The sequence below is a fragment of the Nicrophorus vespilloides genome, unplaced genomic scaffold (assembly GCF_001412225.1).
Source record: "Nicrophorus vespilloides isolate i.1.1-1 unplaced genomic scaffold, Nicve_v1.0, whole genome shotgun sequence".
In the NCBI taxonomy this organism is placed as follows: domain Eukaryota; kingdom Metazoa; phylum Arthropoda; class Insecta; order Coleoptera; family Silphidae; genus Nicrophorus; species Nicrophorus vespilloides.
In genome coordinates, this window is record NW_017097871.1 from 237,340 (window position 1) to 256,825 (window position 19,486).

Below are 19,486 nucleotides of genomic sequence, written 5' to 3' on the forward strand. Positions count from 1 at the left end.
AATTTATAAACAACTGGAATTCTTATATAAAAAAAACATATTTATTTATAACCATATAAAACAGAAAACTTTGCACCTAAGATTACTTAATTATCAAGAGTTTCATTGAAACATTTACAATTTCGATTTCAATTTGCCCATGAGCTTTTCAAGCTTCATGGCCTTTTGCATGTTTCCAGCAATCTTCAATTTTCCCATCATATAAGCGGTAGTGGGCTTCGTTTTGCCCGTGAACATGTCGAAGAAGTTCTTGCTGTCCATTGTGAGGGTAGCATCGGCGCCGGATGGAGCGTCTCCTTGGCCACATTTACCTGTGCCGTTCTTCAAGTCGACGAACCTATAAGAAATGAAATAAAACGAATTTTCATCAATCAGTTTTTGCTGCCTGGTGGAATTTACCATTTCTTCCATTCCAGATAGTTTCAAAGAAAAAACAAAGAAGAACAATAAATATTTGTATCAATTAATCAATATTTTAAATTATTTACTTAAAAAAATTTATGGTCTTTAATATTTAAATTATTGATTTACCAATTGAATGCGAGAATCCTCAATATTAAATATTGCAACCACTAGTTGTTGTTAATTGATAACTTACCATTTTCCAGATTCTTTGCCAGTCAAATTGAAAGCAAACACGGCGTTAGTGCTCTTCACCAAATCCTCGCTCAAGTTCTTCTCAATAGCAACGAAGATCTTGCCAACCTCTCCAGCAGGTTTTATAGACTCCTCAGTCTTCTTAGTTGGTTCGGCTTGTTTATTGAGTGCTTCATCCAAGAAGAAGTCAATCATCATGTTCTCCCTTTGTGATGGGTCGTTTGCGTACTGATCGAAATCGGTGACACCGTGTTCCTTTAGGATTTGCTCATCAATAAAGAAGTTTCCAGTCACCTTCCTCGGATCCTGCGAGAGGATCACGTAAGCCGCATCAGCCATGATTTCAGGCTTACGAGTATATTTAAAGGATTCATCGCCGGCCAACATTTCAATGGCAGCAGTGCTAATACCTGCAGAAATCATTACTCATCAGAAACCAGTTTAGTTGAGCTGGTTCTTCGTTTACCTGTCCTTGGCCACAAAGCGTTGACACCAATATTGAAGGGCTTGAATTCGGCATGCATACCGAGAACGCACATCGACATTCCATATTTTGCCATTGTGTAGGCAACATGATTTTGGAACCACAAGGGGTTCATGTTCAGTGGTGGAGAGAGGTTCAGAATGTGTGCATGCTTACTCTTCTTAAGGTATGGAAGGCATTCTTTGGTGCTGCAATTGAAATGTCAAATTAATTGCATACTATAAATATTTATAGTGTACTTACGTTAAAAACGTTCCTCTTGTGTTTATATTATGCATTAAGTCATATCTTTTCATATCAGTCTGATCAGTTGGTGAAAGCTGTATGGCGGAGGCATTGTTAATTAAAATATCTATTCCACCGAATTTCTTAATGGCTTCTTCTACAGCACTTCTCACTTGCTTCTCATCTCTGACATCAACAATACAGGGCAGGGCTTTGCCTCCAGCTGCTTCAACTGAATACATAATACAAATAACAACATATTCTTATTATTTACAATAAAAATAATCTTACTTTCATCACAGGCTGTGTAGATAGTCCCTGGCAACTTCGGGTTTGCAGTGGCAGTCTTAGCCGCAACCACAACATTGGCTCCATCCTTTGCAGCTTTCAATGCAATTGCTTTGCCAATCCCCCGACTGCCTCCAGTCACGAAAACCGTCAGCCCAGATAATTTCCTAAAAATTAAAAGAATTTTAAAGTGCTTCAGCCATGTAGGTCACTTAAAATACTTCAACATAGCTGTATATGAATATCTCAACCAAGCCAAAACTGTAATGGACAATATGTCTTACCCAGTGTTGATCATAGCTAGAGTCTGTTTATTGATGAATAAAATAAGGACTTTAAGCTGTAAACAAGATTAAGAATAAAAAAACAAAATCGCTGTTCTTCTACCAAAGTTCAAACACTTATTGAGTCAAAGTCCATTCGTGACGTCACACGTCACACACTTTAATGTAAGTGGACTATAAAACATTCACATCCAATCCAATCATGAAAATTCCAATTTAATAATAAATAATTGTACGTTGAAAACAAATTAGTATGTAAAATTACAATATGTACATACTAAAAATATAACATATTTAGAACAACATTTCGTATTCGGAATATAAGTTTTAAGTAATAAATATTATGATTTCTTATTGGATAATACACGGCTTATTATAAATTAAATTTCCCGCGAAAGATGGAATTTCAAATGGCGTTAAAGTCAATGCTTGGAATACCAAATTTGTGATATCTCAGTACTTGATAAAAACAATATTATTTGTAAACTCTTTCTGATTTGAGCTTTTGGATGTAGATGTATAACGAGATTATTTATTATTGTATAATAAATCTTTTTTTTTTATTTAAGAGATTTATATCAACTTATTATTAATATAAATCTCTTTTTGGACCTATTTATACCCTTTTTGTTGGTTTTTGGGAATTGAACCAACGACCTTTCGAATCAGATATTCGTGATAAAGGCGAATATAGAAATCTAATTTGATTTATTGAATGTGTAAACTATTTAAAAAGAAACGCAATGAGAACCAACTTTTGGGAATAACATAATTATCGTGTCACGGGATGGAATATTTCTGGACACTGGAATAATTTGTAGTATTGTCGATGTGGAGTCCTAGTGGATTTTATGGAAGTCTAGATTGAAGTCAGTGTACTTAATCGTATTTATTTAACACTTAGGTGATGGAGATTCTTAATCTAGCTTCCAGTTGCTACAAGCATAGGTTGCTGTTCAAGAGTAGTATAGACTGATATAGACTAGAACTATTACTAGGACTAACTTACAAAATAATATTCTAAGGGAAGATACTAATTTGCCATGTGGGTGTACGTTAAAGACGCCGGCGGATGTATATCATAGGCGCCACTATCGGTAAGGTCCAAAGAGTGAGAAATCTTACAATTGTTTGGGGAGGTTAATTGTGGCTGGCATAGTTTTTATAGTTAACTACCAAACTTGTAACAAACCTCCCTTTTAAGAAAGTTGCATAAATGGGTTGAAAAACTAGCAGAACTATGTAGAAGTTTGCGAGTGCCGATAGGCACTTATTAACATATATATCGATAATTAATAAGAAAGTGATTGGGTTGGACACAACAGAACAATAGACAAAATTATTAAAATCTTTAATAAAGAGTTAATTTAAGTTCCTTGAAACTTGAAAATTAATAATTTGATAGGACAATCAAAATTCTAACATCTTTGTTCCACATCAATGAACATATATGCATTTCAATAATGTATATATTTATTTATATGTAGTTGAATTGAATATTATAATAAACTCTACTAAGAGTACATATTTATTACCAGAAATAATCTGAATTGGAACCCACAGTTGCAAAATTATGTGACATTGGCATTGATCCAAGGTAATTTTATTCTGGCCACTTCCTTGGATAATGAAAAAGAGTAATTAAATATGAAAATACTAAGTAGAATAAAGAAAATACCAATTTTGATTCTATATTTAACGGAGTGAAAGGATTTAAACATGAGAAACCTAATACAATAATAAATGTATTTTTAGTTAGATCAGTGCTTCTCAAAGTGCGATATCACTTACTGGTGAAAATGTTTTAAACATAATGCGGTTTGTAGTTGGAAAATGAACTATAAACCGCATTACGTTAGACCGTATCAAAGTTTGAGAAACACTGAGTTAGATACAATTACAAAAATCCGAGTAGCGGAAATTCACTAGAATTATAAGGATGAGAAAACCCTATTGAAAAATCATCACTTGAAAAAATATAATACTATAAGATTTTTTTTTGTTTTCTTTTAATGATGTAATGTATTTCATACATTAATCAACTATTAAAATCTAATTGCTATATATTTATGTACATGCTAATAAATTTACTATTTACTCTCATTTGGAATATACTATATATATATATACAAATTAATGAAAACAAATTGTTGTTTAAATAACAAACTACTTAACGGAGCCTTTCTTCTTTTTGGAAAGCCGTACAGACTTTCTGGCGGGTTTCCTGAAATCAATTCGGAATACGTTAATAATGCGTCGATGCATCGAAGATTATTACTCACTCATCGTCTGAAGATGTTTCCGAAACGATGCTCTTCGTACGTCGCGAACTCGTGCTATCCTCCAAATTACTATAGTTCTGCACAAAAAAATACCCATAAAGTAAGACTATCAATATATGTAGATATGCATTTCACTCACAAATTCCGATGACTCCACGATTGTATATAATATCGTCTCTTCAGAGTCCTCGAATGAGATCGATTGTACGTTTCCACGCTGCTTCTTCCTCTTCACTGACACACTTTCGTTCAACGTCGTATTATCAACTTCATTGGAAGTCATGCCCATTGAGGTCATCGCATTTTGTTTTGCACTTTTCTTCGAACCAGTCGAAACCTTACTCTTCTGCTCTTGCTTCCCCTTAGGTTTTCCTTTCCTAAAGAAATTGGTTGTCGTTATAAAGAAAAGAGAAAAAATATTATCAACTTACTTTCCGTTAATCCTTGAAACAGATTCATCATTATTGATTTTTGTTGAACGCCTCATCTGCAAATTTCAAAACAATTTAATAAACATCGAATTACTAATACTTATATAACATTACCAATTCAATCTTTTTGTTATTTTTGTCAATTTCTTCAAGTGGGTTTTCATATCTTTTAGGTTTCTTTCGTATTCGCGTTGAAACCTTGCCGTTTTGTCGCTTGTTATTACCATTCTGGCTGTCTTCTTTCTCCGTCGTGGAATCTTCTGCGTTCGACGAACAACCATTGACTTCCACTGTGTCTTTGCATGTCTTTTCTGATTCACTGCTGGATCTATCTGTATCACTGATAACAGACTTATTCTCCGGAGAAATGTTGCTTCTCTCTTTGTTTTCTTTCTGACCAGTTCCAGTTTTGTTCTCCTTCGCACTGTCGCCGCTTTCGTCATCCGAGTTGAGTTTCTGGTTAGTTTTCTTCATCGTGATGTTTTGCAGCACTACCAGCTTGTTGCATATCGAACTTCCCGGTACAACAAATGCCGATGTTTGTGTATCATCATCACTTGATTGAAGTCTGCTCCGCTTAGCCTCACTACCTTCAACAATTTCCTGATCAGATGACACTTCTTCAATATTCGCTTTTTTGCCTTCAAGCCGATGCTGTTTACCTACATTTGCGTTCTTAGCAACAAGACTATTTTGATCGTCTTCCACCGATTCTTCTGTTATCTCCGCAATAGTCGACATTCCATGAGAGCCATTCAGATATTCAATCAAACATGACAAATGCTTCTTCAACTTTTGAATTAATACTTTGTCTGTTAGTTCTTCTATGATGATTTCTATCCTCTGCTTTATTTCGTTTAAAACTAGTTTGTCATCTGTGGGTAATTGCAAAACCAGCAACATTTTTATCCAAACTCCTGAGCAATTGTCATTTGGGTATTTGACGAGTTTGGTGCATAGTTCCAAATATAAATCTTGATGGGCATTCACCAATGTCTACAGAAAAAAATGAAAAATTAGTAACTAAAAACTTTAGTACACATTCTGGTAAACTTACATCTTTCCCAGCGTTATTCGTTAAACCCGCCAGAAAATGTATGGTATTATCTATATCGATTTCGGACAGGGGGTTGGTTTTTGGAGCGTTCACGATCATATTTAAAGTAGAGAAGACCGCTTTGGCAATCACATCGACGGCGTTCGTGTATTTGTTCGCGAAGTAAAGGAGACCAGAGATGAGCATCTGCTGCAATTTCGGATTGTTCTTCACCATCATCGGATTTAAGTATTTCAAAAGGACACGAGAAATAAGACTCGGAGTAACCAAAGCCCCGGCCATCAAAAGTCGAGCAACCGCATTCACAGCGACCTCGCTCAAAACAACGTTTTCATCGTCCATAATCTCTATAATTATATTCATGACTTCCTCCGAGGAGTAATCTTCCATATCCAAATTTTCAAAATTAAATTCGCCCTGGTTGTAGAGACGGCGACTATTTTTTTTCTGTATTGTCGTGTCCGACCCATTGCCCAGTAAACTGGTACCATACAAAACAACCAGATCAGCAATAGCCCCCATCGAAGCGCTTAATATGTCTAGATCATAGTTGGACATATAATGGAACATTACTATTGGCGTTGCTATCATTTTGATATTATCGAAAGCGTATTCCTTGTCCAGTAAAGAGAGCAAACAGTTGCATTTGAAAACACGTAAACACACATCATCCGTCGGGTTATCCATCAATGGATGTAGAACTTCTTTAATGCAAGTATGTAGGTTATCATCCAGTTTTCTCACTATCTGCAAAACCACTATCAAGATATCCAAATATTGGGTGATAGTCCCCGAGTCGTCTTGCAGTTTCTTCACCTTCGTCGTCTTCTTAACTGCAATTGGAACACACTCCATATCTGCCACTTCCTTACTTAATTTCTTAACTTCTTCGTGCTTCTCCGCTGCAAGCTGGAAGTTCTCTTCATTCTTCGCTTCTTCCCTCTCCTCTATCAAAACGTCCAATTTCAATTTCATCCTAGCCAACTGAAATAAACCAATAATTAATAAAAACTAAACTACTAATAGCAAACTACAATACTTTAAAATTGTTATCGAGGGTGTTTCTCGGCTGTTCATTTGGAATCATTTCCTCCTCCTCCTCTATAAGAGGTTCCCGAATATCCGATATTAAAGTGCATATCTCCATGGAAAATTCTTGAGGAGTATTGGACAATTCACTCAAAATATTAATTACAGTATATAATGTTTTCGTGTGTAATTTATTGTGTTGTAATATATTTAATATTAGCGCATGTAACGCCTTTCTCCCGACCTAAAAATAATAATTTAGAATTAAGATCAATCTAATAACAATTTTAAACAATCAATAAATTACCTCGTCTGCAAGATCCTTTTCGCCTGCCATCACCATTAAAATGTTCAACTTATACTGGAATTCAAGCATTTGCCAGTCATCCATTTTCTTGTTCATCAGTTCATCCAAACTATTTGCAATAAACCTAAAGCATATTTATTTTAGTAACCTGTATTGTAGTTAAAGTATTGTTTTCTATTACTTGTCAATATAATTGCAGAAATGCAGCAGTTCCGGTTGCAAATCATCTAAATAATCGTCCATCTCGTTATTCCTCAAATGTGTGATCAGCGTGTTCCAATACGCCACAACTTCCATTGATAATTTTTCATATGGAATCAACTTATTTTCGCTTAAATTTAAACCAGCGATTATATCATTTATTGGAAATGATCTGCAAATAAAACACATTTAATATCATTATAGAATAGTAATAAATAAGTTAACACTTACTTAAAATAAACCTCCAAAATATTCTTGGTCAGTGAATCAACGGTATTGATATCAGAATCGTCGCCATCTAATTTAATTGATTTAAGAAATTTAAGTATGTCGTTCTTATATTCTCCCAACCACTTAGGAAAGAGTACATCATGAAAACACTTCTTGACAACCTTATTATCTTCATTGAATAATTTTTGCAGAACTTTTTGACGGTCCTGGATTCGAAAGTAGATTGGATTTATATGAGCACACTTGAGCGTAGCTTCACTCCTCACAAAATGATTTTGATCATACAAGCACTTTACTATTTTTGGTATTGTTACAGAGGTCACAGCAATAGTCTTTACAGAAGTAGAACGCACAGCTACATTTGGATCAGCCAAACAATTAATAAATGCCTTGATTACAGGGCAGTCATTGTTCAGAGGATCTTGTAAACGCAACAAACATGTTATTGATTGCAATCTGATGCTTGGAAGTCGATCCTTAAAATAAAATATTATAGAAACTAATTACGAATTATTTTTTTGTTAAATATTTACATTAATTGATTCAAGCATAGAATTTTGAATTGCAAGATATAAATCATCATCTAACTGTGCATTCTCCCCGAGATGTTTGAGCACCAAATTTATGAATTGGCAGGAATAATACCTCATATTCTCTTGTGCTAGGTCAGTATACTAAAAGCAAACATATCATTACATATAATATAATTATTAATAGTTCAATTTTACTTACTTCTAATGCTTGCATTATTATTTTACATATGAACTGAGGAGTCTCAAAATCTTCATCTATTGATTCATTTTCAGCCTGCTTCATCACATTGGCTGTGAACTGTGCACCAAAATCCAAACTTTTTATACATGTCTTCCTAGATTGTACTATGGGATAGTGAAATATGATCTCTAAACAGTGCACAAATCCTTTGAAGAATTCTTCGAACGGGTACTATTATTTTTTAAAAAAACAACATTATTTTGGTTCAAAATTCGTTATTATATAGGTTATGTTCACCTGGCTGTAAACGTTGATCAATCTGTGTATAAGTCTTGGATGATTCGCGAGCGAGTTTTCTGCAGTTTGGAATATATCGTACAATTGTTTTTCCGCCATGTTTCCACTTGGTTTCTTCAATTAATAATTATAAATAAATACAATGTATAATAAAAAAAAACTATAAATTCAAACATCGCTTTGACGCCAAAATAGACGCGAAGCCTCACAAAAATAATGCCACTACAAGAATAAATAAAATTTTGAATATGCATCAATTGGCATCAATCTCCTCGGGATGCAAAAGAAAAGAAAATGTTATTTCGAGGGGAATCCGAAAATTGGAATTAAACCATGGTCTGAAAGACTGAATTTCACTAAAAAATCTGAGATATCAGCCGGGGTTTCTCACCTAATGCGGCTGTTCTAGACATTTCGTTTTAATCACTAGCTGTTGTTATACTAAATATAACGCTTTTCGCTATTTTGTTTTAGTACTATTCTATTTTGTCACTGTTTTGTTTTGTTCTCTTGTATGACGTTATGTTTTATCCTATCCTGATTTGTCACGTTCTGTTCTGTTTGTCCATGGCACCAAAGACGTTGTGTGGTGGCGTGCCCTCGCAAATATTGAAATCAAGTGGCGCCTCGTACAGTGCTGCCGATGGAACCTTACACCATAACAAAACAACATAACCTTAATATGCACTGTTTATATTATAATTTAATAATACTCTCTAATTAATAGACTAATCACTATTATTACTAGTCTTAAAAAAGACTAATATATTTAATAATAATTAAACTTATCTTGGATCAGAACAAACTTCGTTAAAAAGTAGTCAAACAGTCGTAGTTCCAAATGTAAATACTGCGAAAACGTGAAAGCAATAAAAACTATTAGAAAGGATAAAGTAAGTATAAGCAACATTTATGCGAAAATTATTTATTGTTTGAAATTTCAAATTATTTGGCGCTAATACTTGCTGGTACTTGTGGAGCCGCGGCATGTGCTGCCTATGTACTAAGGAACGCCACCGCATGCACCGCCATACAACAAATCTTTCGTGTCCCCCTAGCACCAACGGATAGTAAAATTAAAAATGGTATAATTTGTGTAGTATAAGATAGTCATAAATATGTGTCTTTAGTAATAATATATTTTAGAACATATCAACAAATATTCAAAGTAATCGTACGGCCGCTAAGTGTATTCACATTTAGAAGGTAGAATATGTTCACAAAAGTTTACTTTAATCATGTCAGGATGCATACATAAATTATCTTAATTAAGATTGTTTTTAGGAATTAGAATATTAAATTTATTTCTGCACAATTTATAATACTGTTTTACTGTCTAAACAATTTAAATGTGAAAGAATGCGTTTTAACAAAAATGTACAAAAACATATAAATTAAAAATAAAATGGATAAAATTAAACATCGTTTTCTTCCTCGGCATGTGGAAGCAACGTGAAACGAGGTGGATGCTTCCATATGGCACTGGAGTTGCGCCTGAGTCTGTCTGGTTCGATATTCTGGAAAATCTTACTTAGATCCGGAGTCTTCGGTTTCAGACTGAACAATGTGTTTTGCAATTTGCCGTTTACAAAGGCTGCGATCCTGTTGGCTAGTCGCATGTGTTCGGCTTTAAGCCATTCTGGTTTTTCAATGGTCGGATGGTCTCTTTCCTCTTGATCGCTGTCCGAATCGTAGCAATCGAAGGTGGGGAGGAGAGGTGCCTTCATGGTCATGTATATGGGAACCTTCTGACGCTGTTTCTGTTCATCCAGCTTCTTCTTTTCCTGTTTCTGTTTCAGCAAAAGTCGCTTCTTTTCGTTCTCTTCACGCAACTTCTGAAGTTTTTCATGCTTCTCTGACGCTGCCAATTTCTGCTTCTCCTCCTTAACTTTCTGAGCCTCATAAACCCGCTGCTTTTCCCTCTCGAGTTCCTCGCGATGCAGTTTCGCTTTGTTCTCTTTTTCCTCCCTCTTTCGTTTTTTCTCTTCGGTCATGGCCAGAAGCATGGCCTCCTTCTTCTTGGCGGCCTCCATCTCCTTCTCCCTTCTATGCATTTCTCGTTCTCTAAACTCCTGCTTGGATGCCTTCATGGCACTCAAAGTTTTAGAGGCCGAGCCAGGATCGTAACCTTTGCTCATCGATGGCAAGACCCTATTATTCGTCGGCGTCGTCATCTTGCTGGTCATCTTCTCGACATCACTATGGAAACGTTTCTTCAACTTGGACGTGCTCTTTGCGTAATTCTCGAATGCCTCCACCCGTTTTTTGACAGGACTATTCTCGTACGGGCTGAAGATCTCCTTTTCGGGTTTCTTTTTGGATTTGACTGTTTTCGGTTCAACGGATTGCAGACTTGGCTTTGCATTAGTCTTATCGATTACTACGGTCTCGTTTATCGCAGGTGTTATTATTTTGGTTCCATTCAACGCGAACTGATCATCCTCATCGTTATACTTACTCGGTTGTACCGATTCCTGATTCATATTCTGTAAGACAGGCATTTCTATGATCCGCGTTTCGTTTACTGCATTGATAACGACAGTTTCATTGGCAATCACTTTCGTTTTGTCTAACTGCATTAGAGTAGCTTTCTTATTCTTAGGAAACAGTGAATCAATAGAATCGTTGTTAGTGTTGTTCATTATTGTATTGTGGAATATAGGTTTCTCGGACGAAAGCATATAATTCGTACTAACTTCTGTTCCATTTCTTTCGATAACTACTGTTTCATTGACGGATTGCAATGGTGCTTCAATGATTCTTGTTTCATTGACGGATTGCAATGGTGCTTCAATGATTCTTGTTTCATTGACGGATTGCAATGGAGTTTCTATGACCCTTGTTTCATTTACGGATTGCAATCTAGTTTCAACGATCCTTGTCTCATTAACTCCTGTCATAAGCGATATTTTACTAGGTACTGGTAAATCGTCACATTTGTCCACAAGCTCGCCTTCAGCATCTTCATACAATGAGGGTTGTTCTGAAACTGTAGGCACATCCTCGCATATCCAGTTACTGACGCTGCTATTCTTACGTGGGCTTTTAGCACCTTCGGAATTTTCGATTTTATCCCTAGATTTCCGTTCATTCGATTTTGACCGTTTAGTCAACCGCTTTAACTCCTTCTCTGTTTTCTCCTCTTCCATTTCTTCATATTCACTGACTTTCTTTGTAGCAACCTTCTTTGGAATTTTAGCCTTTCTCTGCAGTTCCTCATCTTCGTCCATATTAGGATCAATATCCAATATAGGTGCTTTATTAACAATAGTTTTTTTCTTGGTTCTACCTCTCTTCTTAGGGCCTGCCTCAATTACTTCATCATCATCCACAGTACTAATAGTACTATATTTTTTATTCTTAGTTCTATTTGTCTTTTTCAATGGTTCAACTCCTTCTTCTGGTGCTGAAAATATTTTCTCAGGTTCTGCTTCACTTTCAACATCATTAAGATCATCAACATCAGGAACCACTTTCCCAACTACTGGCAATTCATTATCTTCATCATCTGACATCAGATTGATTACAGTATTTACCTGTGATATTAAGACCACATCTGAACTTCGTTCTGACTTTCTAGCTGGCACGGTTTCTTCAATTATGTTAATTTTATCTGTCTGCCGATTGGATGGTTTCTCAGCTTTTATCACTACCTCCTTCTTTTTCCTACCTCTTTTCTGTGGAGGATCTTTTGGTGGTGGCATTTGATTATCATCAATCTCATCATTTTTTTCCTTCTTTACTATTGTTGGCCTTCTTAGCTTAGAATTTAGGGGCTCTGTAGTAACTATTTTTATATTTTCTGAAGCTTTATTAAAAGCTTTTCTCCTGGGTCTTCCAACCTTTGGTTCTTCCTCAACAGCATCATCAACATTAACATTTTCTTTATCTAAAAAAATAAAGGAAATAATTTAATGCTACATGCCAAAACTAAATTATTACCTTCAAGTTCCTTAAACAAAGACCTATTTGGTTCCACCTTCTTATTGAAATTATTCAATCTATTATTTAGAATTTCTATATACTCATAATACAAATCCCTTTTGCCATGCTTCAACTGTTGCACTATTGGTTTCATCTCTTCCAAAAGTTCTCTCAATGACTATTAAACAAATTTTGAGTTAATACAAGTACAACATAGTAACCATCAATTATACCTTCATATGAGTTTGAGCAAACACCATTTCCACCTTTTCCACATTGGCGTAAATAATATTCGTGATATTTTCGTTTAACTTATTTAAATCCTCCATAATTGTTATTTCACTAGTTCCTGACCCTCAGCACAAATTTGAAAACGGGTAAAAGCCGTTATTCTGTTCGGCTTTGATGCAGTCTACTTTTTTCGAATTCTGACGACCATGCAGGCCAGCCAACATAAAGATAATCAAAGATTACCTGATTAATTTGAAGAAAAAAAAAAACTATACAGCAAAATAAATTAATTTGAATAAAATCATGAAAGAAGAATTTAAATAAAATCAAATTTATAGGGCAGAAATAGATCTTTGCAGCAATTGAATTTTATATTATTTTTAATAATAATGTTTATTACATCAGTCGTACAAAAAAAACATACAGAAATAAAAAGAACAAAATAAATATATATTTATTCAAATAAAGTCAACTGATTCACAGGGCTATTGACCATAGGTCCATCTGTCCTATTAATATTATTATGCTGTTAATGTATTGAGTTTTATTATTTTGTAATTTATTCCAATAAATATTATTTTAAAATTTATAAATAAAAATCGTTTTGTTTTTAGTGTTTAATCTTATTTAATATGACATTGACTGGCTACATGCACCCCGTTGTGCGAGCTAAGTTGCATACTTCCACTCCTTCGGAGTGGAAGAAACAGAAACAAACAAACAAAAATCGTTTCATTCATACTGATTCATACTATTGAGAAACACAAATGTAATTATTATTTTTTTTTAATAATTAAATAAGTCCCAAGAACATTATGTCAACTATTACAAATATTGTATTACTATAATACAAACAAATAATTATCATTTATTGTACACGTGTACATACATATAGAGGGCTACTGACCTCAGTCTTTACTAGAGGCGTCCAGAGGCGTCGCTACGACCGGTCAATCGGGCGAGTGTCCGGGACACCGCGAAATTTGGGTCCCCTAAACAGTGTTAGTTGCAACCCCCTCCCACCCACAAATACATTTTTTTCTCGGATGTTAGCCCTACGCTTTCATTTTTTAAGTATCCTCCATTTCATATTTATGGTCTCTGGTCAAATAAATTATTTGAATTCACTAATAGATAATGTTCGTTGTTAAAAATTTATCGAACTAACGTTTACACAAAATTGAACTTAATTCTTTTTCTATATAGAATTTACATGGGAAGAAAAAAAAATAGAAAGGATAATAAATAATTTAAGTATAATACGTATAAAGACTGTGAAATTAAACGGAATGTGGAATAAACGTTCATGAAAAATAAAAAATATATAAATTCTTGATTAAAATATATATTTAGTATATTCTGTAATAATTATAAAATATATTATTATAAAATTAAAATAAATTGGGATCCTAGGGGAATTGATTTCCGGAAAATATATAATCGTATAATACTGTACAATAAGAAATAAAATCAAGAGTGAATTCTTAGTTTGCTGAAATAATATGTGATCTAATCTAATAAAACCTGAAAATCAACTCTATAGCGGATCCCCATCGTTATGATAACCTACTATCACCTGATGTACTCAAATCCATAGAATGCCCTATGGTAGTGGATTAGAGGTGGGACGAGTTGAAATGTCTAGCATTTCTTCGCCCGAATATTTGATATTTGCCTATAGAACCAAAGATAAATACGTATTTACAATGCATCTAAATTAGGTGTCCACTAGCAGGGCTAGATACAGGACGTGTCAATTGTGACTTTGGATCCTATGGGAACGTGACCATGGCTGCTCCCTGGCACTGGCGAATGCAACGTAAAACAGGTTCGTGCCCATGTTGATACCTGCAGCCAGGTAGAAGACCATACTCCACTGTCCAAGGTTCTCCTAAAAACGCAGAGATTGCGTTATGAGTGTTATACTGTTCTTATGGTAATTACAAACCTGTCCTTGTATAATTAAACTGGTTACGTATGGGGCAAGGAATCCGCACATATTGGCGGCAGCATTTGTGATACCGTACATAGTGCCAGCGAATTTCGGGCTTAGTGCTATGTGATTCATCTGGTTGCCCGCGTACACAGCTCCCGCAAATGCTCCAGGAATGGCCAGCATAAGTTGCACACCAATGCGGTCGCATTTCAACCAGGCAACACCCAGTAATCCCAACGATGGGATTATTGAACCTGAAGAATCATAGTCAAGCTTGGAATATATCGCCTTAAACCTAAACCGATAACTTACTTATGGAATTGAATAATTTGTATGAAGTTGAGAGCGAGAGGTATCCTTTACTCAATAGCCAATCGGCGAGTATACTGGCAAATATTCCCACCACCCAGCTCGTCAGGTATGGGATGGCGGAAAGTGCGGCATTCTGCGATACAGATAACATATTGAGACATACTGGTCACTCTTAAATTTAACGTGATTTACCTGTTCTATATCGAAATGTAAAATTTGGGCCATATACGTAGGCATCTCCGTCAATTGGGTGTAAAAAGCCCAAGATTGTCCGCACTGGGTGACCAGGATGGCCCACAACGGCAAACATGTTGCCATCTTCCGCCAAGGGATGGACGACCTTTCATCATCATCCTATGAATAAAACATGATTTGAAATGTAAACAGCGAATTGTGGGAATCATTAAACCTGTGGCCCAATGCTGGCGATGATAAACGTCTGCTCTTGTCTGCAGATTCGCGGATGGACGGACGGTGAGTCATAGATAAAGATTTGCCAGAAAACAAACCAAACTAAACCGAAGATACCGAAAATATAAAAGGCCAACGGCCATCCATTGTTCAGAGCACACAAGTAACCGGATAGAGGCAACGATACGACTGTCCCGAAATTAGCACCTGGAATTCAAGAAGTATTTTAATTGATTATTGATTTTTTTTCTTCTAGATAGTAACCTGCGTAAACGTAGGCCGCAAATTTGCTCCTCTCCAAAGGAGGAATCCATCTGGCAAGCATTGCGTGCATAGCTGGAAAAGTGACTCCCTACAAATAAAATAAACGATAATATTTGCAATATTAGGAACAATAAATTATTACCTCTCCCATTCCTTCTAACACCCTGACCAATATAAACAGGGAGAAATTCGTGCGTGCAGCGATCGGACTGAGTAACGTGAAGATTGCGGTCACAAGAACTCCGATACCAAAAATCTTTTTGCCTCCGAACAGCTCTGCGAATCTTCCACCAGGCAACTGGGTAAGGACGTACCCATAGAAGAACGACCCAAGAACTATTCCTTGCGTCTTCTCATCCCAGTCGAACTCCGCAGGCTACAACAGGCAATTTATTATGGTCAATACTATTAACACTGCACACCAGGCAGTTCAATAGATATATCTTTTCGACCATTTACTTGCGCGAAAACCTTCACAGGAATTGTCTTATTGGGATATGGACAATGGTCGTAGGTGTTGTTTATAGCCGGCTCCACGTAGTTGACCATCGCGACAATGGCAACGGACAAATTCACCCTCATCGCATAGACATTGGCGAAACCCAGAAATCCAAGTATGCCTAGGATGTGCCTCGACTTCATGCAATCCCTGGTATCGTCAACTGCAGCACAAGAAAACACCACAAAATATACCTATATCCTACAATTAACATATCATACCATAGCAACCGAAGATTTCGACCGCATCGTGGGTTTCGACAAAATTATTCTTGAACAATTCGCGTTTGATTTTCATCGTATTTAAACATAAAACGTACTTTTGCGAAACAAAAGCGTAAATAGTCTAGTGATAACATGCCTACTATCGCTACCTAATTTACACATTCACACATAGCAAAAGTATTTTGTTTTGCATATGCATACTTTATTTATAACCAAATCATTGCACCATCAGCAACCAATACTGTGTTGTAAGTAAAATTATGTAGCATTACATTTTATATAATTTGTAAACAAAACAGAAATCATTTAATGAAATAAATTGGATATCCTTGATTATTTATGAAAATACTTGATAGTGAGTTTTACATAAACATTAACTAAATTATTTCTACAAAATATGCATACCCTCAGGTGGAATGATCCTGGTCAACTCATCTTCATCCTCCTCTTCTTCAACATCATCCTGCTGCTTATCATAGTCAATAGGGCAGGTGTTAATATCACAATCATCATCTGTTTGCATTATAAGATCACTTGAACTGCTGCCTAATATGAATTAAAATACAAAGGAGTAAGAGCGGGAAGCGGTAAGACAAAGCACCAATTGATGTAACACTAATTGGAATGTGATAAAAGATAACAATGGCAAGTGTACTACTGCTCTGTGTCTGAATGACTCATAAGCAAGTAGATGTTATAATGTATTTACAATGGAAACGCGGAAGACGTCTGAGCCCGTTTATTTTTAGTGCCCGATACGCGAATACAACCAGAACACTCTTATCGCGAGGCGTCAAGAGTCAACGCTGATAGCAGAACCCCTTTTCAAAATTATCAGCTGATTTGTTTTGGCAACAGCTTTTGACACTTACTGACAGATCAACAAAGAAACTCCCCCACTTTTTCAGTCAAATATCATCATATAATACCAATGCCAACATAAATAAATGTACACATGTTAAATTATGACATCATAGTATTTAGATGCGGATTATAGCATGGATTATAGTACTATCAAAATACACACAATGCGGAACTATTTACACGTGACCTGTATGTTCAGCCAATTGCAATTCAGAGATCACTGATATTATTCAAAATACCAGAATATTTCTGGCTAGTGTCATTTATTTGATATCCATATTAAAATCACTGTATATTGTACATGCATATTTATATATTTTATTGTTTGTATTCAATGAATGGCAATTACTTAAAAAAAAGAAGTTATTTACAGGAGAAATAAGGAAAACACTGTATTATTAAATTTCTTTCTCTAGTTGATATATCTGCATGATTAAGTCATTTTTACGTTTTATTTTGTCCAATTGTTCCTTTTCAGGTTTGGCAATTGCACCACTGTTAATTTTCTCCTCTAGACTCTCAACTTCTCGAAGCCTTTTTTTGAGATTTTTCACTTTCTTCACAGGATCCGATGATTCAGAAACAGCTACTGTTACTGCTGGACTGCTCACTGTCACTTGCTTTTTTGGCTGTTCAGTGATTTTTAATTCACTTACAAGACTGGTGACCACATCAACTTCTGCAAAAATGTCATTTTATTGCTGTTGAATAGTTTCAAAATAGTTTAAAGTTACTTTTTGCTTTAGTCTTCTTGGGTTTTGGTGTCTTCACAGCTGGTTTATCCTCAATGAACAAACCAGGGATGGTTTTATGTGCAGTAAAACCTGCAACCTTCATAGGCTCTGCTGGTGCCACATGTCGGTTCATTAATTTCTTGCCTTTGCTTTCATACAAAGGTACCTCCTCCTGTGGCACATAACCTTCCTTAACCCTCCTGGGTTTCCTCCAGGTGCCATCAGGTCTTTGGGAAGCTGGTATGAAGGATTCGCCTAGAAAAATTATATTGTATTATCCTATAACCTAACGTTTTATTGATATAACACAACCGTTCGCCAATGGATCTGAATCTCGTAAAGCATCATTGGATTGCATTATTAATTTATATATAAATAAAGCACAACGCTTGCCGATTATTTACGAAGCGTAACAAAACAATGTGAACGGTTTACATTGGTAACATTGGAGCTTTCACTTTTTTTAAAGGTTATGCAATACATCATGCTCTGCTGTTGTACAGATAAATGTGTCATTGTAATACATAACCTAGTTGTCACAGAATAATTTGATTTAATAATTACTTAGTTAAGATGAATGTTATCAGGAGAGTATTGTCTTTGGAACACAGTAACGTGTTTAATGTCATCCACAGATCCGTCGCTTACAAAAGCGCCATTTCTTTGGACAATTTATATCCAAGCAGTAATTTGAAGTTAACATCACCTACAAAGGTATAATATCACAAAATGAGCAGCTCTTACAATAATTGTACTATAAAAAACTAGAACTAATGATTTATTTTAGCCTGAGACAAGCTTGTCAAGTAAGTTTTCTGGTTTCATCCCTGTAAATCAATTGGAAATCACATATTCACGAAGCACTGGACCAGGAGGACAAAATGTCAATAAAATTAATACAAAAGTTGATATGAGATTCCACTTGGACACTGCTGAGTGGTTAGATGCAGATATTAGGAGCAAATTAGCTGAGAAGGTATGTTTATATTGATTTCAATCTAATTATTATAATTAAATTTACAACCACAGCATAAAACCAAATTGACCAAAGAAGGGTATCTCATATTCCGATCAGATCTTACTCGTTCGCAACAGATGAACTTAGCAGACTGTTTGAACAAATTGCGAATGTGCATTGTCGAAGTCACACAAGAAGCGGCTGCACCATCGGCAGATACCGTGGAGAGGATTCGAAGACGGTACTAAGTTACTTTCTTTAAAGTTAATTCAAATTTATTTAAAACCATCTATTTTTAGTCAAGAGAAAGCCATACGAGAGAGGCTGATACAGAAGAGGCTACGATCACAGACCAAAGCTGACAGGAAAGCGCCGAGTGCTGAAGATTTTTAAAGTACTCTATGCAATAAATAATAACACTGTAACAGTTACGATTTTCAATAAATTAATTAGATTATTTTACTTTATGCATTTATTCTCTTTCCGACTTGATTGTCAGACGTAATCGTGCGTCGAAATCTGATCTTAATAATAGAGTAACAAGATGAGGAGGCCGCGTCCAATCCAATGACGCGCGAAATTATCAACTATCTCGACTACATACTATTCTCATAGATATATTATAATAAAATTTAAATTGACTAAAAACGATAGAAAACAAATCATTATACTTAACAAAAAAAAATAATTAGAAGAAAATAA

At 35.4% G+C, this 19,486-nt stretch overlaps 6 protein-coding genes and 1 long non-coding RNA gene across 10 annotated transcripts; 2 read left to right on the top strand and 5 right to left on the bottom strand.

The window, feature by feature from the left end:
• Positions 1 to 18: 18 nt before the first annotated feature.
• Positions 19 to 2,009, bottom strand: LOC108561263 (hydroxysteroid dehydrogenase-like protein 2). 2 transcript variants are annotated; one of them, XM_017919126.1, is made up of 6 exons: positions 1,879 to 2,009; positions 1,598 to 1,761; positions 1,325 to 1,538; positions 1,064 to 1,269; positions 599 to 1,007; positions 19 to 337 (listed from the first exon to the last, which is right to left on the bottom strand). In XM_017919126.1, exons 1-6 carry the CDS (start codon positions 1,890 to 1,892, stop codon positions 115 to 117), a joined length of 1,230 nt encoding a protein of 409 aa, XP_017774615.1. In that variant the 5' UTR covers positions 1,893 to 2,009; the 3' UTR covers positions 19 to 114. The 2 variants fall into 2 exon arrangements, with proteins under 2 accessions (XP_017774615.1, XP_017774616.1); XM_017919127.1 differs by having other exon boundaries at positions 1,816 to 1,906.
• A 1,960-nt stretch (positions 2,010 to 3,969) lies between these two features.
• LOC108561260 (condensin complex subunit 3-like) lies at positions 3,970 to 8,896 on the bottom strand. Of its 2 annotated transcripts, XM_017919123.1 has the most exons (14): positions 8,819 to 8,896; positions 8,428 to 8,541; positions 8,149 to 8,361; positions 7,950 to 8,090; positions 7,417 to 7,892; positions 7,166 to 7,357; positions 6,985 to 7,108; positions 6,688 to 6,921; positions 5,649 to 6,632; positions 4,706 to 5,587; positions 4,592 to 4,647; positions 4,300 to 4,537; positions 4,161 to 4,237; positions 3,970 to 4,102 (listed from the first exon to the last, which is right to left on the bottom strand). In XM_017919123.1, exons 2-14 carry the CDS (start codon positions 8,524 to 8,526, stop codon positions 4,045 to 4,047), a joined length of 3,774 nt encoding a protein of 1,257 aa, XP_017774612.1. In that variant the 5' UTR covers positions 8,527 to 8,541; positions 8,819 to 8,896; the 3' UTR covers positions 3,970 to 4,044. The 2 variants fall into 2 exon arrangements, with proteins under 2 accessions (XP_017774612.1, XP_017774611.1); XM_017919122.1 differs by lacking the exon at positions 8,819 to 8,896 and having other exon boundaries at positions 8,428 to 8,643.
• Positions 8,897 to 9,175: 279 nt separating this feature from the next.
• LOC108561267 lies at positions 9,176 to 9,803 on the top strand. Its single transcript, XR_001891005.1, has 2 exons — positions 9,176 to 9,512; positions 9,574 to 9,803. It is a non-coding gene; the product is annotated as an uncharacterized LOC108561267 (long non-coding RNA).
• A 26-nt stretch (positions 9,804 to 9,829) lies between these two features.
• LOC108561262 (uncharacterized protein PFB0765w-like) lies at positions 9,830 to 12,771 on the bottom strand. Its single transcript, XM_017919125.1, has 3 exons — positions 12,585 to 12,771; positions 12,370 to 12,529; positions 9,830 to 12,316 (listed from the first exon to the last, which is right to left on the bottom strand). The coding sequence occupies exons 1-3, from the start codon at positions 12,678 to 12,680 to the stop codon at positions 9,843 to 9,845; spliced, it is 2,730 nt and encodes a 909-aa protein (XP_017774614.1). The 5' UTR covers positions 12,681 to 12,771; the 3' UTR covers positions 9,830 to 9,842.
• A 1,202-nt stretch (positions 12,772 to 13,973) lies between these two features.
• LOC108561280 (putative inorganic phosphate cotransporter) lies at positions 13,974 to 17,141 on the bottom strand. Of its 2 annotated transcripts, none has more exons than XM_017919143.1 (9): positions 16,226 to 16,324; positions 15,965 to 16,167; positions 15,648 to 15,881; positions 15,506 to 15,593; positions 15,240 to 15,448; positions 15,023 to 15,184; positions 14,831 to 14,963; positions 14,531 to 14,772; positions 13,974 to 14,473 (listed from the first exon to the last, which is right to left on the bottom strand). In XM_017919143.1, exons 1-9 carry the CDS (start codon positions 16,299 to 16,301, stop codon positions 14,336 to 14,338), a joined length of 1,485 nt encoding a protein of 494 aa, XP_017774632.1. In that variant the 5' UTR covers positions 16,302 to 16,324; the 3' UTR covers positions 13,974 to 14,335. The 2 variants fall into 2 exon arrangements, with proteins under 2 accessions (XP_017774632.1, XP_017774631.1); XM_017919142.1 differs by lacking the exon at positions 16,226 to 16,324 and adding an exon at positions 16,634 to 17,141 and having other exon boundaries at positions 13,975 to 14,473.
• Positions 17,142 to 17,385: 244 nt separating this feature from the next.
• On the bottom strand, positions 17,386 to 18,276 carry LOC108561282 (partner of Y14 and mago). The gene is made up of 3 exons (XM_017919145.1): positions 18,139 to 18,276; positions 17,827 to 18,081; positions 17,386 to 17,771 (listed from the first exon to the last, which is right to left on the bottom strand). The coding sequence occupies exons 1-3, from the start codon at positions 18,182 to 18,184 to the stop codon at positions 17,491 to 17,493; spliced, it is 582 nt and encodes a 193-aa protein (XP_017774634.1). The 5' UTR covers positions 18,185 to 18,276; the 3' UTR covers positions 17,386 to 17,490.
• A 30-nt stretch (positions 18,277 to 18,306) lies between these two features.
• On the top strand, positions 18,307 to 19,464 carry LOC108561281 (peptidyl-tRNA hydrolase ICT1, mitochondrial). The gene is made up of 4 exons (XM_017919144.1): positions 18,307 to 18,540; positions 18,614 to 18,802; positions 18,856 to 19,025; positions 19,084 to 19,464. The coding sequence occupies exons 1-4, from the start codon at positions 18,400 to 18,402 to the stop codon at positions 19,175 to 19,177; spliced, it is 594 nt and encodes a 197-aa protein (XP_017774633.1). The 5' UTR covers positions 18,307 to 18,399; the 3' UTR covers positions 19,178 to 19,464.
• The last annotated feature ends 22 nt before the right edge of the window (positions 19,465 to 19,486 follow it).

What these genes read in the sequence shown, in the direction of transcription:
- LOC108561263 (XM_017919126.1), bottom strand. An exon ending in ACAAGAGGAACGTTTTTAAC is followed by an intron (nt 1,270 to 1,324) that starts GTAAGTACACTA and finishes TTTCAATTGCAG; the next exon opens with CACCAAAGAATGCCTTCCAT. An exon ending in CGCTTTGTGGCCAAGGACAG is followed by an intron (nt 1,008 to 1,063) that starts GTAAACGAAGAA and finishes TGATTTCTGCAG; the next exon opens with GTATTAGCACTGCTGCCATT.
- LOC108561260 (XM_017919123.1), bottom strand. Translation starts at nt 8,526, where the DNA reads ATGGCGGAAAAACAATTGTACGATATATTCCAAACTGCAGAAAACTCG. An exon ending in ATAACAAAAAGATTGAATTG is followed by an intron (nt 4,648 to 4,705) that starts GTAATGTTATAT and finishes TGAAATTTGCAG; the next exon opens with ATGAGGCGTTCAACAAAAAT. An exon ending in TCGTGGAGTCATCGGAATTT is followed by an intron (nt 4,238 to 4,299) that starts GTGAGTGAAATG and finishes TTTTTTGTGCAG; the next exon opens with AACTATAGTAATTTGGAGGA.
- LOC108561262 (XM_017919125.1), bottom strand. Translation starts at nt 12,680, where the DNA reads ATGGAGGATTTAAATAAGTTAAACGAAAATATCACGAATATTATTTAC. An exon ending in TTGCTCAAACTCATATGAAG is followed by an intron (nt 12,530 to 12,584) that starts GTATAATTGATG and finishes TTTGTTTAATAG; the next exon opens with TCATTGAGAGAACTTTTGGA. An exon ending in TTTGTTTAAGGAACTTGAAG is followed by an intron (nt 12,317 to 12,369) that starts GTAATAATTTAG and finishes TTATTTTTTTAG; the next exon opens with ATAAAGAAAATGTTAATGTT.
- LOC108561280 (XM_017919142.1), bottom strand. Translation starts at nt 16,751, where the DNA reads ATGCAAACAGATGATGATTGTGATATTAACACCTGCCCTATTGACTAT. An exon ending in CTGTGAAGGTTTTCGCGCAA is followed by an intron (nt 15,882 to 15,964) that starts GTAAATGGTCGA and finishes TGCCTGTTGTAG; the next exon opens with CCTGCGGAGTTCGACTGGGA. An exon ending in CAAATTATTCAATTCCATAA is followed by an intron (nt 14,773 to 14,830) that starts GTAAGTTATCGG and finishes ATGATTCTTCAG; the next exon opens with GTTCAATAATCCCATCGTTG.
- LOC108561282 (XM_017919145.1), bottom strand. Translation starts at nt 18,184, where the DNA reads ATGCAATCCAATGATGCTTTACGAGATTCAGATCCATTGGCGAACG. An exon ending in TTCAGATCCATTGGCGAACG is followed by an intron (nt 18,082 to 18,138) that starts GTTGTGTTATAT and finishes TAATTTTTCTAG; the next exon opens with GCGAATCCTTCATACCAGCT. An exon ending in CAAGAAGACTAAAGCAAAAA is followed by an intron (nt 17,772 to 17,826) that starts GTAACTTTAAAC and finishes ACATTTTTGCAG; the next exon opens with AAGTTGATGTGGTCACCAGT.
- LOC108561281 (XM_017919144.1), top strand. Translation starts at nt 18,400, where the DNA reads ATGAATGTTATCAGGAGAGTATTGTCTTTGGAACACAGTAACGTGTTT. An exon ending in AGTTAACATCACCTACAAAG is followed by an intron (nt 18,541 to 18,613) that starts GTATAATATCAC and finishes GATTTATTTTAG; the next exon opens with CCTGAGACAAGCTTGTCAAG. An exon ending in GTGGAGAGGATTCGAAGACG is followed by an intron (nt 19,026 to 19,083) that starts GTACTAAGTTAC and finishes ATCTATTTTTAG; the next exon opens with TCAAGAGAAAGCCATACGAG.